At 40.8% G+C, this 14,620-nt stretch overlaps 1 protein-coding gene across 1 annotated transcript in view; it reads right to left on the bottom strand.

The window, feature by feature from the left end:
- The window catches only part of CAV1 (caveolin 1), a 78,090-nt gene extending 67,465 nt beyond the window's left edge, over window positions 1-10,625 (bottom strand). Inside the window, exon 1 of the mRNA XM_082252861.1 lies at window positions 10,501-10,625. Coding sequence (XP_082108987.1) covers window positions 10,501-10,530 — 30 coding nt within the window. The 5' untranslated portion in view covers window positions 10,531-10,625. The remainder of the gene's footprint in view (window positions 1-10,500) is intronic.
- Between the last annotated feature and the right edge of the window lie 3,995 nt (window positions 10,626-14,620).

Below are 14,620 nucleotides of genomic sequence, written 5' to 3' on the forward strand. Positions count from 1 at the left end.
GGGGGGAGGGCTATTGAAAGATTTTTACCTTAATGCATAGAATGAATAAAGATGAAAAATAAACTTTTGACTTTATAACCACTTTAATAATTTTGAGTGATAGGTGTTCAGGAAGAGGTAAAATTATGACCCAACCAACTTTTTTCAACATCTCTGTGAAAAGCCCTAAGACATGAAGTTTGCTACCGGCAGGATCAAAAGATAAAAAAAGAAGGGAAAAAAGTCTAAAAAAAGAAAACCAATGCACTCATTAGATATAAAGTTTAACTCAACTTTTGTTGAGAAAAAAACACTCCCATCTAGGTGATGAATGTACATTACAAGGACTTATATAAACGTTGCTGTTGATTGCTACCTCGTCTGTGTCAATGTGCAGAGTTAATCTGAATGGGACTGCCTTTTTATATTTTTGATTAGCTGATGACCCTGCAGGGATCTAATGAGAAAAAATTGCAGGGTCTCAAACGCTTTAGAAATGAATAACTCTTTTCGGAGTATCTCATTAAATATGAAATTGTTATTGCAGAAGATGCCTACAATGTGACTTATATATTAGAAAAAAAAAAAAACATAACATTTCCAGGGATGTACCGAACACCAACTGTATATAGAATTCCTCCAGGTTGTCATATTGCATTGAATTTTACAGAAAAAAAAACTAGAGCACTGCAGATTAAAGTGATACTAAACCTTCATTTTTTAAAAAATGTAATATAACAAACACGTTTTAATTACCTGCTCTTTGCAATGGTATTGCACAGAACAGCCCGATCCTACTTATCTAGAGTCCCCCGCTGGCACTCCTGACTCCTCCCCCTGCCTCCATAGCATGCTGCTTGCTATAGGGGCACTTTTGCATGCTCACTCCCAAGTCAGCCCCATTTGTCCATAAGACACACAGAGCACGGCTCATCCACGCCCCAGCTCCCTCTTCATTGGCTGTGTGTGAAAGCAGCAGAAACGAATGGCTCCCACCGCTGTCTCTAAGCCAATGAGGAGTGAGAGAGCTGAGAGAGCCTTGGCTCTCGTGGACATTGCTGGATTGAGATGGGGCTCTGGTAAGTATAAGGGGGCTGCACTCAGAGGGTTTTTTACCTTCATACACAGAATGCATGAAGGTAAAAAAAATTCTGTCTTTACAACCATTTTAAAAAGAAAAGGTCATTTCTAAGGATACCAGTCATATACTTTTACTGTACTGTATATATATATATATATATATATATATATATACTTCCCAGCAGTACACTGTAGTCAAACCATTGAAAGCTGAATTGTGACTGCTTACTTTGGGTTAGCTTATAGCATTGCTCTCTTCACAACAATGCACAGTGTAAAAAGAAGTTATGTTTCCAATAACTGTTAGGTTACATCTTTACAGCCCTGAACCGGACAAGTAGTTGTACAGACAAGCTCTACTTTTACATTACTTATGTCTAGGACAGCACGTTTCCTTACTTCAGTTTTCATAAACCTACACCCTGCCAATAACCAAATGACATAAATATATAGTTATCACAGAAGACTGCATGTACTTTTCACTTGCCTTTATTTATGTGTCTTATGCGCCAAACTTTATGAAATGTATCATATAGATTCCAGTGACAGCTGTTGGTTTTCCATAAGACACAAGGCTAACCTTTGTTTAATAATTCTCTTCATTCTATGGAAATATTGGAAGTCCGGTCCTAGGTCATAACAGTTTATTGGAAACAATACAGCCATTTTGTAAGTTAGGTGAGGTAGACTTACACTATTGCTATAACTAACATTCTCACATTCCTACTGTAATTTGTAATGACTTTTTACATTGGAAAAATAAAATCTATTTAAACATCAATAAAGCGGTATAACCGGGACTGTAGCTGATATCTGCTGTGGAACTTCATCCTTTTGTTGCTGCTGTATTATCCTTCTGCATTGTGGACTGGGTTAAACTGAATTCTTAAATGCAGAAGGGCAACAGCCATCTTTAAGGAGACCGCTTTGCAATTATCATCTATGGAGTGCCTCCAGTGCAGGGGGTGGCCATCTTTGCTGAGTCTGAAGAACAGTGATTGGCTGATGTAACAGAGCAAAGAGAAGTGTGCACTGCGGCCTGGTGAGAGGAAAGGAGAGAGGATGGTCTCTGAAGCAAAAAAAGTTGAAAAATTAGTTTTGTGTAGTTTCTTTTTTTCGTTTAACGGATCATGCCTTATGATCGGCATTCGTTACTTTGGATCATTCGTAACTTCAGATGCATTTGTATTAATTCCATATGTGTAGATGCAGCATTCGTTACTTTGTTCCGTTCCATTCGTTTAGATAGGGCATTCATTACTTCAGGTAATTCGTAACTTCAGATGCATTTGTATTCGCTATGTTCAATTTGATTAGATATGGCCTTCATTACTTCAGGCAATTCATAACTCCAGATGCATTCATATTCACTACGTTCCATACGTTTAGATAGGGCCTTCATTACTTTAGGCAATTTGTAACTTCAGATGCATTCGTATTTGTTATGTTCAATTTGTTTAGATGCGACATTCGTTACTTCAGGTAATTCGTAACTTCGGATGCATTCGTATTCATTCCGTTCCATTCATTTAGATGTGGCATTCGTTACTTCAGGTAATTCGGAACTTCGGATGCATTAGTATTCATTCCGTTCCATTCATTTAGATGTGGCATTCATTACTTCAGGTAATTCTGAACTTCAGATGGATTCGTATTTATTACATTCCATTCGTTTAGATGCGGCATTCGTTACTTCAGGTAATTCGGAACTTCGGATGCATTTGTATTCATTCCGTTCCATTCATTTAGATGCAGCATTCGTTACTTCAGGTAATTCGGAACTTCGGATGCATTAGTATTCATTCCGTTCCATTCATTTAGATGTGGCATTCATTACTTCAGGTAATTCGGAACTTCGGATGCATTTGTATTCATTCCGTTCCATTCATTTAGATGCAGCATTCGTTACTTCAGGTAATTCGGAACTTCAGATGCATTCGTATTCATTCCGTTCCATTCATTTAGATGCACCATTCGTTACTTCAGGTAATTCTGAACTTCGGATGGATTCGTATTTACTCCATTCCATTTGTTTAGATGTGGCATTCGTTACTTTAAGTAATTCAGAACTTCGGATGCATTCATATTCGTTCCGTTCGATTAGTTTAGATGCAGCATTCGTTACTTCAGGTAATTCAGAACTTCGGATGCATTCGTATTCATTCAGTTCCATTTGTTTAGATGCAGCATTCGTCACTTCAGGTACTTCGGATGCATTCGTATTTGTTACGTTCCATTCGTTTAGATATGACATTTGTTACTTTGGGCTCTGACCTTTTGATTATTCGGACATTGGTGGTTGTATTCGTAATCAACAAATCCAACAGAACAGTGTGACCAGCCCACCACATCCTGTCCAGACTCTGGATGGAATGCAGTCTGACACAGAAAAACACACAAGGTAATAAGGGATAAGCTCATTGGCCAGAGATAACACACTAACACTGCCCATCCAAAAATGGAATTAATCCGAATATATCCAAAAGAAATACAAATACGAATGCATTCATCAATTATTTCTTTATATTCAGCGATAATGAATAGTCGGAAAGAACGAAAATACAAAAATTTAATTATCCGGATGTAATCGATTCGTTAAACTCGTAGGTTGAATCGTTTTTCGTTCTTTCGGATTTTTGTGTTTTTGTTCTTTTGGATTTTCATTCTTATGGGTTTTTCATTCTTTCTGACAATTATGACACTATCTCAGCAGGATTGAAAGTTAGAGATCATCAGCAACCTCTAACCCTGTCTGACTTGAACTGGACTTTTACGGAATCAGAGCATGTGCCCAGAGACCTTGAAGAGGATGCCCTGGGACTGGTAAGAGACTCACACCACATAAGGTAATCTGTTTTCTGCTGGGAACTGGAGCAAACTGACTTAATTGGCCACCTGGTTGGCTCCTGGTGGAGGCTTTCAGGCTTTGGCAGAATTGAGCTGCTGTTTCGTTAGTGTCCCACTCCTTTACAATTAAAACAGATCTCAATGGCTTCTCATTAGAGACAGCCTTAGGCCTCTTTCACACGTGCGGACTGTTCAGATCCGCCTGTCAGTTTTTCAGGCGGATCTGAACGGATGCCCCATGCATCTCTATGGGGCATCGGATGTCAGTGGATGAGAACAGACAGGCGGTCCGTTTTTATCCGATTCCCTCATAGAGAACAGTGGGACCTGACAGCTCTCTCTTCGCACACAGCGCGGAGACAGAGCTGCCATCCTCCTGCTCAGCGGGGGATCGGCAGATCGATCCCCTGCTGAGAATAAACGGAGTCCGCCGACGGAGCGGCAAGTGTGAAAGGGGCCTTAGGCCCCTTTCACACATACGGTCCGATCAGATCCGCCTGTCAGTTTTTCAGACGGACCTGATCGGATGCCCTATGCATCCCTATGGGGCAGCGGATGTCAGCGGAGACATCTCCACTGACACCCACTGCCATCCGATCTGATCCTGTCCGCCAAATCCGGACGGATGGAAACCCTATTTTCCATCCGTCTGGCAGATCGGATCGGATGGGATCGGATGAGAACGGACAGGCGGTCCATTCTCATCTGATTCCCCCATAGAGGACAGCAGGGATCTGACAGCTCCGTCTCTGCACAAAGAGCGGAGACGGAGCTGTCATCCGCCTGCTCAGCGGGGATCGGCGGATCAATCCCCCGCTGAGCAGAACGGAGTCCGTCGGCGTAACGGACAGGTGTGAAAGGACCCTTAGGAGTTGAAAATTGGTTGCATTTGTTTTATTTTTTATTTTTTCCCCTTTCCCCTTTATCCAGCCAGGTTATCCAGCCAGTAACATACTTATTTTCTTAGGGTGTCTCCAGTCCACTGAAAGAGCAATGGAGACACCCATAGGCAGCACCATTGCCATTCTAGAGAGAGGGTAGCTCCACAGGCAATGTACAGGGCAGTGCTGAGGTCAATGCTATTTTTACTTGATAATATATATTTTGGGCACACAAGGTGTATTTTACACCTTGATTTTATATTTATCCTTTATAGCTATTTAGGAATAGATTTCAATGACAGCTTTTGTCCCTGGAGTTCAACTTTAAGCAATTATATCAATAGTTGTTTTCCTTATGGGAAAAATAGTAGCTGATAATTGCTCCCCTGTCAGCGTTAAAGGGTTTGCCTCAGTCCTCTAACTGCCACTTTTGCTAAACAGTTTAGGTTGTTAAAGGAAGTAAAAAAGTAAGAGACTATCTGGTAGGTTCAAAAGGTGAAAATAAAGAAAAAATCCTAAAACAAATAATAATGTTTTTGTTCTTTTTAGTGTAATACTGCTTTAATCGAGAACCTGTGAATTTTTTTTTTTTTTAGACCACTGTAACTCTTTAGTGATATGAACAAAAAATTCCATCAAAATATGGTGTAATACATTTCCTCATGTGCAGGAAAGCTATTCACAGTGGAAAAGTGAGAAAGGAAGAACAACAAGAAACAATAAAAACTGACCTGACTCCCAAAGCAACTGAACAGTATACATTGTTATTTCTCATGAAACTCTTTTCCTTGTAGGAAGATGGCAGTGGCCTATATTATTCAAGAAACTCATTCCAATAGGAAGGTGAACAATATTTAGCACATAACAGTGGATGATCAAGTTGTCACTTGGTAGACTTCAAGTAGGTTCAGGGCTGGCCGTTGTGTTAAAGGACATTGTCCTGAAAAGTACTTGGTTATTGGGTATTCCTCTGCAAATATTACATTTATGTTGATGCTGGTGCATTAATCGAAAAATGTATAATTAAACATACACTTCAGTCAGATTCTAAAACATGTACTGGGTCACCCAGTTCATTGGTAATCAGTAATCAGGTCTTCTAGGAACACCTAATCCATAGCCCGTTGTTTACTAAGTGTTTTTAGAACTGCAGTCCCAAACACACTAGGGACCAGATTTGTGGTGAGCTGAATCCCGCACCACACAGACCCTACCGCTGTCGGCTCTGGCAGCTCTCCGTTCCCATGTGAATTCTTGCTGTGCAGCCTGGTTCCTAACAGGCCATGGACCGGTACCTGTCCGTAGCCCAGGGGTTGGGGGACCTCTATTTTAGAAGATTCCAGTGATCTCTAAGTACTTTAATGTTAGTGTGAAGATATTGTTATACTGACCCTGGGGACTGTTGGAGTGAAGGAATAATGAAGGTATGCTCGAGACTTACATTTTATGTTACAGTGACCATGTCACTAACTAAAAACATCCCCAAAGATGACCCTGGGGACTGTTGGAGTGAAGGAATAATGAAGGTATGCATGAGACGTCCCCAAAGAGGCTTACCCGAAAAATAAGATGGTGACTACTTACCTTTCCTGCTGTCCACTCTGCCAGAACACTCCTTTTGCAAGAAACCTCAGCTGAAGTCTGTTTGGAAACCGACACTTCTGGGAGTGTCAATCTCCCCGGGTAGCCGCACCTCACTGATTCCTCCTTCCACCTTTTACGTCACTACTGTATTCAGCCAGAAAGGTATTCGCAGCTTTTTTTCCAGGTATGCAAGTTTTAGGATATTTTTAAGTAATAACAGGGTCACTTCAAAGATGGGATTCAGGCAGCTATAAAAAGCAAATTATTTCAGGTGAATCTTTTTCAGTGTAACTACTTTAAGTATTTATATATTTCTTGATATTAGCCCACTGTAGTTTTCTGTATTGCAACACTGAGACTAGGAAAGGGAAGACCAATTAAGGTTTGATTTACTAAAGACAATAAAGCTGTTCCCTTTGTAAGGGAATTTTCTCTTAGTATAGTGAGTGAAAAGAAACTCTGGTGATGGTCGTCATCCAATCGTTTGCAAGCAAAGATACTGTTTTTTTATTTTCTTTGCATGTGATCAGATTATTTTTAAAAAGTAAAGTTTCACCCAATTTACTAAGCTAAAAGAAAATTGCCTTACAAAGTGAGCCTCCTATTTTCCTTTAGTAAATCAACTCATATCTCCTAAGAGTCAGTTGGGCTCTGCTGGGTGTGTTTTGACCTGTATCCCCGACCCAGCTGTGCTTCTATTGTTGGAGTGTGGCCTAAGGATCTGGCAGTAGTGCCCATAAAACTGGCTGCACAATGTTTTTAGTAAGCTAAACAGTTCTCCTACATGTAATTCAATTGGGCAACCGATTATCTAGAGTTTAGTTTTATGCTATGCTATGTTTTATAGCATTATATTATTATTATATATTATATATTATTATATTATTATTATAGCATCTATATAACTATTGAGTTATATAGATATAGCATGTATGAATTTCGAAACAGAAGGAAGAAGCCAACTCAATATCAATAAAATATTATTATGGGTATCTATTAAAATGCATATTTGTTTCTCTGCCTTTTTAGCCCATAGAAATGTGATGGGCATCTTTCTAACTCATAGTTTAGGTTAAATGCCCTCTGTAAATGATAATGCAGGCAGTGTTTAACTTGAACTCTGCGTGATGTAACATAAAAGCTATATCATCCTTATTTTTATATTAAAAATGCAATAACTATCATTAGAATTCATCCAAACTAACATAGCTAGCTCAGGATCACAAAACAGCATAATAAGAATTCATTCATAGTACTGTGGTGTTGAGAAATATGATATAGGATTTACAATGTTGGAACAAGCCCTGCATGAAGACCACAAACTCACTAGCATACTAGCATCTGGAATTTTATGAGACATAGCATGGGAACTACCAATTAAAAAGTTAACCAATCAGAAAAATGTATACACACCCATAAAAATAACTGGTATCCATCCTACCATAGGTTAGGCCAAGCCTTGTGTTACCAATAAAGCTCTAGATCTATGTTCAGCACCTATTGATAAGCGATACCAATGCCTGACACAGAAAGGTCACACATGATCAGTCGTTAGGTTGTCTATGGTTACATGCTAGACTTTAATAAGGAAAAAAACAATGTTAAAATTTAGCAACCCAGAGCAACCAATCTGGATTCACAGTTTTCTAAACTGACTACTTTAAACTCATAAATGCCATAATTATAATTGGTATATGGCCTATTACTGTTTAAAATATTGTATTAATAAATTTGTCTTTGGAATGATTTCCTTTGTTATCCCACTTAAGAAGTCTTATTTTTTATTTATCTTTATTGATTACAGGTACTTATATAGCGATGTCAATTTATGCAGTGTTTAACGTGTATATATATATATATATATATATATATATATATATATATATTGTACAATCACATCAGTCCCTACCCTCAAAGACCTTACAATTAAGGTCTCTAACTCACATTCCTTCATATACATACTAGGGCCAATTTAGACAGGAGCCAATAAACCTACCAGCATGTCTTAAGACCTGCTTCATACCTATGCATTTTTTAGTGCGTTTTCAGTTTTGCAGAAACACACTACAGTCCATTTAACATGGTTTCCTATGGTTCACGTTTACCTCTGTGCATTTTATGGAAAGGGTCAGGGACTTTTTTCTGGTTTTTGGTTCCATAGGCTTCAATGGATCAAAAACGTGTATTGAAAAGTGCAAAATGCACCTGGAGTATGCAAACGGCAACCTGCATAGGTGTGAACCAGGCCTCAGAGTGTAGGAGGAAACCAAAGTACTTAGAGGAAACTCATGCAGGCACAAGGAGAACATGCAAACTCCAGGCAGGTAGTGCCATGGTTGGGATTCAAACCTTATATAAATATAATCAAATACCAATTCAGAGGAAAACTCATTAGAGGAAACTCATGCAGGCACAGAGAGAACATGCAAACCCAGGCAGGTAGTTCCATAGTTGGGATTCAAACCTTATATAAATATAATCAAATACCAATTCAGAGGAAAACTCATTAGTGGAAACTTATGCAGGCACAGGGAGAACATGCAAACCCCAGGCAGGTAATGCCATGGTTAGGATTCAAACCGTATGTGAAAATATAATCAAATACCAATTCAGAGGAAAACTCATTAGAGGAAACCCATGCAGGCACAGGGAGAACATGCAAACCCCAGGCAGGTAGTGCCATGGTTGGGATCTAGACCTTATATAAATATAATCAAATACCAATTCAGAGGAAAACTCATTAGAGGAAACTCATGCAGGCACAGAGAGAACATGCAAACCCAGGCAGGTAGTTCCATGGTTGGGATTCAAACCTTATATAAATATAATCAAATACCAATTCAGAGGAAAACTCATTAGAGGAAACTTATGCAGGCACAGGGAGAACATGCAAACCCCAGGCAGGTAGTGCCATGGTTGGGATTTAGACCTTATATAAATATAATCAAATACCAATAAAACTTTGCATACACTGTAATAAAAATGAATCGGTCTGTTACAAGATACAACTAACGATATATAAGGTACAACTAATGATCCCTCTTATTTACTTCAAAAATATGTTATAGACCCGCCCAACCTTAAAAACCTCTACTTTGCATCAGAACTTGATAGAGATTTGTCTCGAATATATGCACAATTAAAGGATCATACTCTTTTTTTTATTTTTGGAGAATAAGCAAAATATGTTTGAACATTGTGAAAAACCTCAGACTTTGCTTGCACCAAGCTTTTTTTTTTCTTGTTAGTTATCCCCTCAACTAGCCATTTATGGCCAACTTGCTATGAGCATTCACAAGGAATCCTAAGTGTGCAGCCCAATTATCGTAATACTGTAATTTAGCACATCTACATTATTAAAAGCCAGTAAATGAATTAGTAATTGTATAAAAAAGCCGGTTTATAATTTTATTGCAGCTCAGCAGTATTATTTCAATTTGTGTCTGCATACTATGAAACGACTCGCATTAGTCAAATTTTCTCCGTGTGGAAAAGGGAGAGGCAACACAGGATTCTTCAAAAATGCACTTTGAAGGTTTTGCAGTGCAGAACAGCTTTTCCAGCACAAGTCTGTAATTTTGACTTTCTGTGGAAGCTTCACTTACAATTCTCCTATTCAAAGAATCCTGAGGTTAGGCTAGATGTGCATTTTACGGAAAACAGAAGTGACCTCACCATGTGGGTATGAACACACCTGTGCAAAACAAATGCCATTTCCTAAACTCCCTTTTTCGACTACACATCAGCAAGCACAGGAGTGCCAAACAGAGCTCATGAAGAATAAATCCTTTGCTAGGGAAGCCAAGTTACATTCCATTCTCTACTCACCCCCCCCCCCCCCCCAGAGCAAACATTTTATTGCATAAACATATTTTTAAGGAGTTAACATGCCCATGTCAAGGCTATCAGCTCAAAATGGTTTGCACAGGGTAGTGTCCCTTAGAATTCCTCTATCTCTCGCTTCTACTTTGACAGTCTGTAAATCATCTCATCACGTGACCCACTGTACTTTTTAACATGTTGCAGGTACACATGTATTAAATATAGATTCTTAACGTTTTACAAAGTATATTACTATATGAGCTTACTGCCTGAGCTAGAAGAAAGAGACCACTCTGAGCACTCCTACCTCTTCATCTATGTATTTGCCACCAGACATGCTGTCCTTCAGTTGCCAGGAGCTCTGAATGAGATTTGAGGGAGGTATGATTTAAGGGATCTGAGGGAGGAAGATACAGCATTGTGTAAAGGAACAGCTAGGAAAGGAGGGGAAGGAGGTGGCTGCGAGCATGATTGTTGCTGGCCCACTTCCAATGTTTGTTCTGCTTGGTTTTGGCATAGATGACAGCCCCGTTGAGCTCAGACACATCCCCAGGGCTCGTAAAACATCAGAACAAAATAAGGTGCTGTGATCCACAAAACTTTTCCTCCAAAGTAAAACTTTGCTTTACCTGTACATTACTATTCTCTTGTTAGTATTGGATTGCTTCAACAGAATAGATGCCATTGTGCATTTTCCCCACATTTTCAGGTGCTCTAAGCATATAAGAGCTATTTGAATAAAGCACGGTATTGAGCAGTTAGAGGATTACTGAATGTGGTATAAGATCATGGGTTATAAAGAGGACAGTTTTTACTAAAGGATAAGAAGTACGGGTGAGGTGAGATACAAGATACAACTTCAAACACTTCTCTAACTCAAGAGACAACACATAGGATTAAATAACAAATAGAACTGACAAATTAGAAGTATTTTCTTTGTTACAAGCTTGTCTGCTAACATAACTGATGGCATCAGTAAGCTTGAATGTATGATGTTTCTCAGATTCACGGAGCCGGCGTGTTAGGTATGTTATTTATATTTTTTTACTATTGAGGTGCCGTTGAGCAGTTACATTTCCATTATATAAAATTGGAAGAGCTAAGAGTCATCAGATGCAGTTTTTACCATAATTAGAAAAGTTTATGAATAAAATAATTAAAAAAAATAATGAATTAACAATTTTTTTGGATTATTAAATTGGACCTATAGGCCCCGTTCACACTGGGGCGATCCGACTTGGGGGGGCGACCTCGGAGCGGCCGGCACGGACTTCATAACATTGAAGTCTATGACGGTCGCTCCGGGTCGCCCCAAAGAAGCTCCGGACCCTTTTTCTAAGTCGGAGCGACTTGTGTCGCTCCAATTAGAACGGGTTCGCAGCTTCCCTATGGAAGGCGACCTACGGCGACCTGTGAGGCGACCAGGTCGCCTTAGTGTGGACGGGGGCTTACTCAAGTGTTTGTGAAGGTATTTTTATTGTTTTGTTTAAAATAACAAACATGTTATACTTGCCTGCTCTGTGCAATGGTTTTGCACAGAGTCGCCCTGGAACTCCTTTTCTGGGCATGCTCCTGAGTCGGGCTGAGTGTGCCCATTGACACACACAGCTCTGTTCGGCTCCGCCCCCTGATCTCTTCTTACTGATTTAGAGGCGATGGCTCCCGTTTCTGTCAAAGTCTCTTGTTGGACCAGGAAGAAAAGCTGCAGTAGATGAGGTGGATTGAGAATGACTGGGCTGTGGTAGCTAGAATTTACAGTATTAAGATGAAAAAAACTTTAATGATGTGATTGCTGCTGAAATGAAGAACAAGAGCCCAGATTTGCTTTTCCTGCCTGTCAACCGAGATCATATAGCCAGGTGCCTATATCATCACAAATACTGGAAAGGCAACATTGAAAAACACAGAATTTTCCCTAAGAAGATAAATTAGTATTGCAGTTTTTTTTATTTCTTTTGATTATCTATCCCAATGTCTTCTGAAGCAATCTTGTTGCTACTTCTCCAAAATCACAAAGGCACCCTGTAAAGAAGACAGCGGGGTTGATTTACTAAAGGCAAGGCAAGTCAACTGGTCACTTTGCAAGCAAAGTTGCTTAATGACTGTGATGAAGTATAACTTTGCAAGGAACACCAACATTTTGTGTATGGAAACTGGAAAAAACAGCACTTTGTTTACACATGATTGGATAATGGAAGTCAACTGAGATTCATCTCATTCACTGGGAAAAAAAACATTCCTTTGCAAAATGAAACTTCCCTTGCAAAGTGAACCTAGACTGTTGTAAATCAACCACAATACATTTTTTATTTGTCCTACAGGCATAGACCCCAAACTTTGCTCTCTTGCAGAACTGCAGCCAAAACTGGAATGGGACATGGCTGTGTTGAATACCTTTTCCTAGATGTGCAGAACTACAGTGCATGATGTGAACCAGTTATTTGACAGAGACAAGATATACCTGTGTTCAAAGCCCAAAAGCTTGTACATGTATTTAAACTCAGGCACTAAAGTGGTGTGACCATATGGTCACACAACAAATTCTAGATGAACCCTCTGCACACTGCTATCCACCCTTTCCAGCAAACTATGCAATGAAAAACAGGGATTTTTAGTTCACATATATTACAATACATGTTTAAGCTGGCCAACTACGTCAAAGTAATCCCTCTTACGGCCAATCCTACACTGCTCTGCCACTGCAAATGTGACAGTGGACATCATGCCATCATGGGGCATAGAGACACAAAGTGGTGGAAAGCTACTAGGTTCAGATCTTGTCAATGACCTGTGTGGCAACAGAGAAAACATATACCTGTGCTCAAATACCAATACCTGTATAGCAGTGGGCAGAGGGTTCATCCAGAATTTGTAGTGTTAATATGTGGTCACACCCCTTTAGCACCTGAAAGTTTAAATACATGTACAAGCTATTGGGATCTGAGCCCAGGTATATCTTGCCTCTGTTGTAATGCAAGTCAGTGACTAGACCTGAACCCAGTAGCTCCCCCCCCCTTTGTGTCTGCATGCCCCAGGTTGGCATGTTGTCCACCATAGCATTTGCAGTGGCAGAGCAGTGTAGGACTGGACATAAGAGGGATTACCTTGACACAGTTAGCCAGTTTATACATGTATTGCAATATTTGTGAACTAAAAATCCCTGTTTTTCTTTGCATAGTTTGCTGGAATGGGTGTATAGCAATGTGCAGAAGGTTCATCCATAATTTCCAGTTATTTGACAGACACGGAAGTGTCACATAACAGTGGTGGCTGTAGCTTTGAAGAGTGTGAAGAATAAAGTTGACAGGTAACTAGGCATCTTTTAACCACTTCCTTACCGAGTCATGTAAAATGACGTCGGCAAAGTGGTTGTCTAGATCCGGGCCGCCGTCATATGACGTCGGCCCGTTCTAGCTGCTACTGCGCGCCCCCGGCGGCGCGCAGCGGCGCGATCAGGGATGAGGCTCGTCCCTCGGACATAGCCCATCACTGATCAAGGTAAACAGCCAATAGAAATTGGCTGTTTACCACGTGATCGGCTGTGTCAATCACAGCCGATCACATGAGCGGCTCCAGCACGAGCCGCTCGTTCTCTCTGCAATGCGCGCCCCCGGGGGCGCGCAGAGCAGCGATCGGGGACGAGGCTCGTCCCTCGGACAGAGTCGATCCCCGATCTAGGTAAAGAGCCAATGAAATTGGCTCTTTACCACGTGACCGGCTGTGTCCAATCACAGCCGGTCACAAATGTCAACAGAGAACACGGTAACTAGCTGTCACCGTGTTCTCCTCCTCACACACTGATCCTGTGTGAGGAGGAGATTGTGGTAACAGCTAGTTACCAAGTACAGTGCACCCCAAACACACTGATTGCCCCCCCCCCAATAAAGAGCACCTGTCACTAGCCCATCAAAGTACCCGAGTACCTGTCATCAGGTACTCAGATGACAGGTACTCGGGTACTCTGATGGGCTGGTGACAGGTATTCGGGTACTCTGATGACAGGTACTCGGGTACTCTGATGACGGATACTCTGATGACAGGTACTCGGGTACTCTGACGGGTACTCGGGTACTCTGATGACGGGTACTCGGGTACTCTGATGACAGGTACTCGGGTACTCTGATGACGGGTACTCGGGTACTCTGATGACAGGTACTCGGTTACTCTGATGACAGGTACTCGAGTACTCTGATGACGGGTACTCGGGTACTCTGATGACGGGTACTCGGGTACTCTGACAGGTACTCGGGTACTCTGATGACAGGTACTCGGGTACTCTGATGACGGGTACTCGGGTACTCTGATGACAGGTACTCGGGTACTCTGATGACGGGTACTCGGGTACTCTGATGACGGGTACTCGGGTACTCTGATGACAGGTACTCGGGTACTCTGATGACAGGTACTCGGGTACTTTGAGTACCTGT

This window comes from Pelophylax lessonae, assembly GCF_965119305.1.
Source record: "Pelophylax lessonae genome assembly, chromosome: 4".
Classification (NCBI taxonomy): domain Eukaryota; kingdom Metazoa; phylum Chordata; class Amphibia; order Anura; family Ranidae; genus Pelophylax; species Pelophylax lessonae.